This window comes from Eimeria mitis, genomic scaffold (genome assembly GCF_000499745.2).
Source record: "Eimeria mitis Houghton genomic scaffold, Emh_scaff1835, whole genome shotgun sequence".
Lineage (NCBI taxonomy): Eukaryota > Apicomplexa > Conoidasida > Eucoccidiorida > Eimeriidae > Eimeria > Eimeria mitis.
Genome location: NW_013570157.1, coordinates 10,012 through 10,249, shown reverse-complemented (window position 1 = coordinate 10,249; position 238 = coordinate 10,012). Strand labels below are relative to the sequence as shown.

Genomic DNA, 238 nt, shown 5'->3' with positions numbered 1-238 from the left:
GCAGCGCAGCAGCAGCAGCAGATCCTCCCCTCTACGCATCAGCTGCTGCTGCTGCTGCTGCTGCTGCTGCTGCCCCCGACGAGCTCCTTCAGCTGCAAGCCCCAACTGCAGCAGCAGCACACGGCAGCAGAAGCAAACTGCTGCTGATCCTCACCCTCATGCTGCTGCACCTACAGCTAACAGCAGCAGCAGCAACAGCAGCAGCAGCAGCAGCAACAGCAGCAGCAGCAGCAGCAGT

At 62.2% G+C, this 238-nt stretch overlaps 1 protein-coding gene across 1 annotated transcript in view; it reads right to left on the bottom strand.

The window, feature by feature from the left end:
* Window positions 1-38: 38 nt before the first annotated feature.
* Window positions 39-238, bottom strand: part of EMH_0044370 (uncharacterized protein) — a gene marked incomplete at both ends in the record, with an annotated part of 3,094 nt that continues 2,894 nt past the window's right edge. The window contains one exon of the mRNA XM_013495952.1: window positions 39-92. Within this exon, the coding sequence (XP_013351406.1) occupies window positions 39-92 (54 nt within the window). The remainder of the gene's footprint in view (window positions 93-238) is intronic.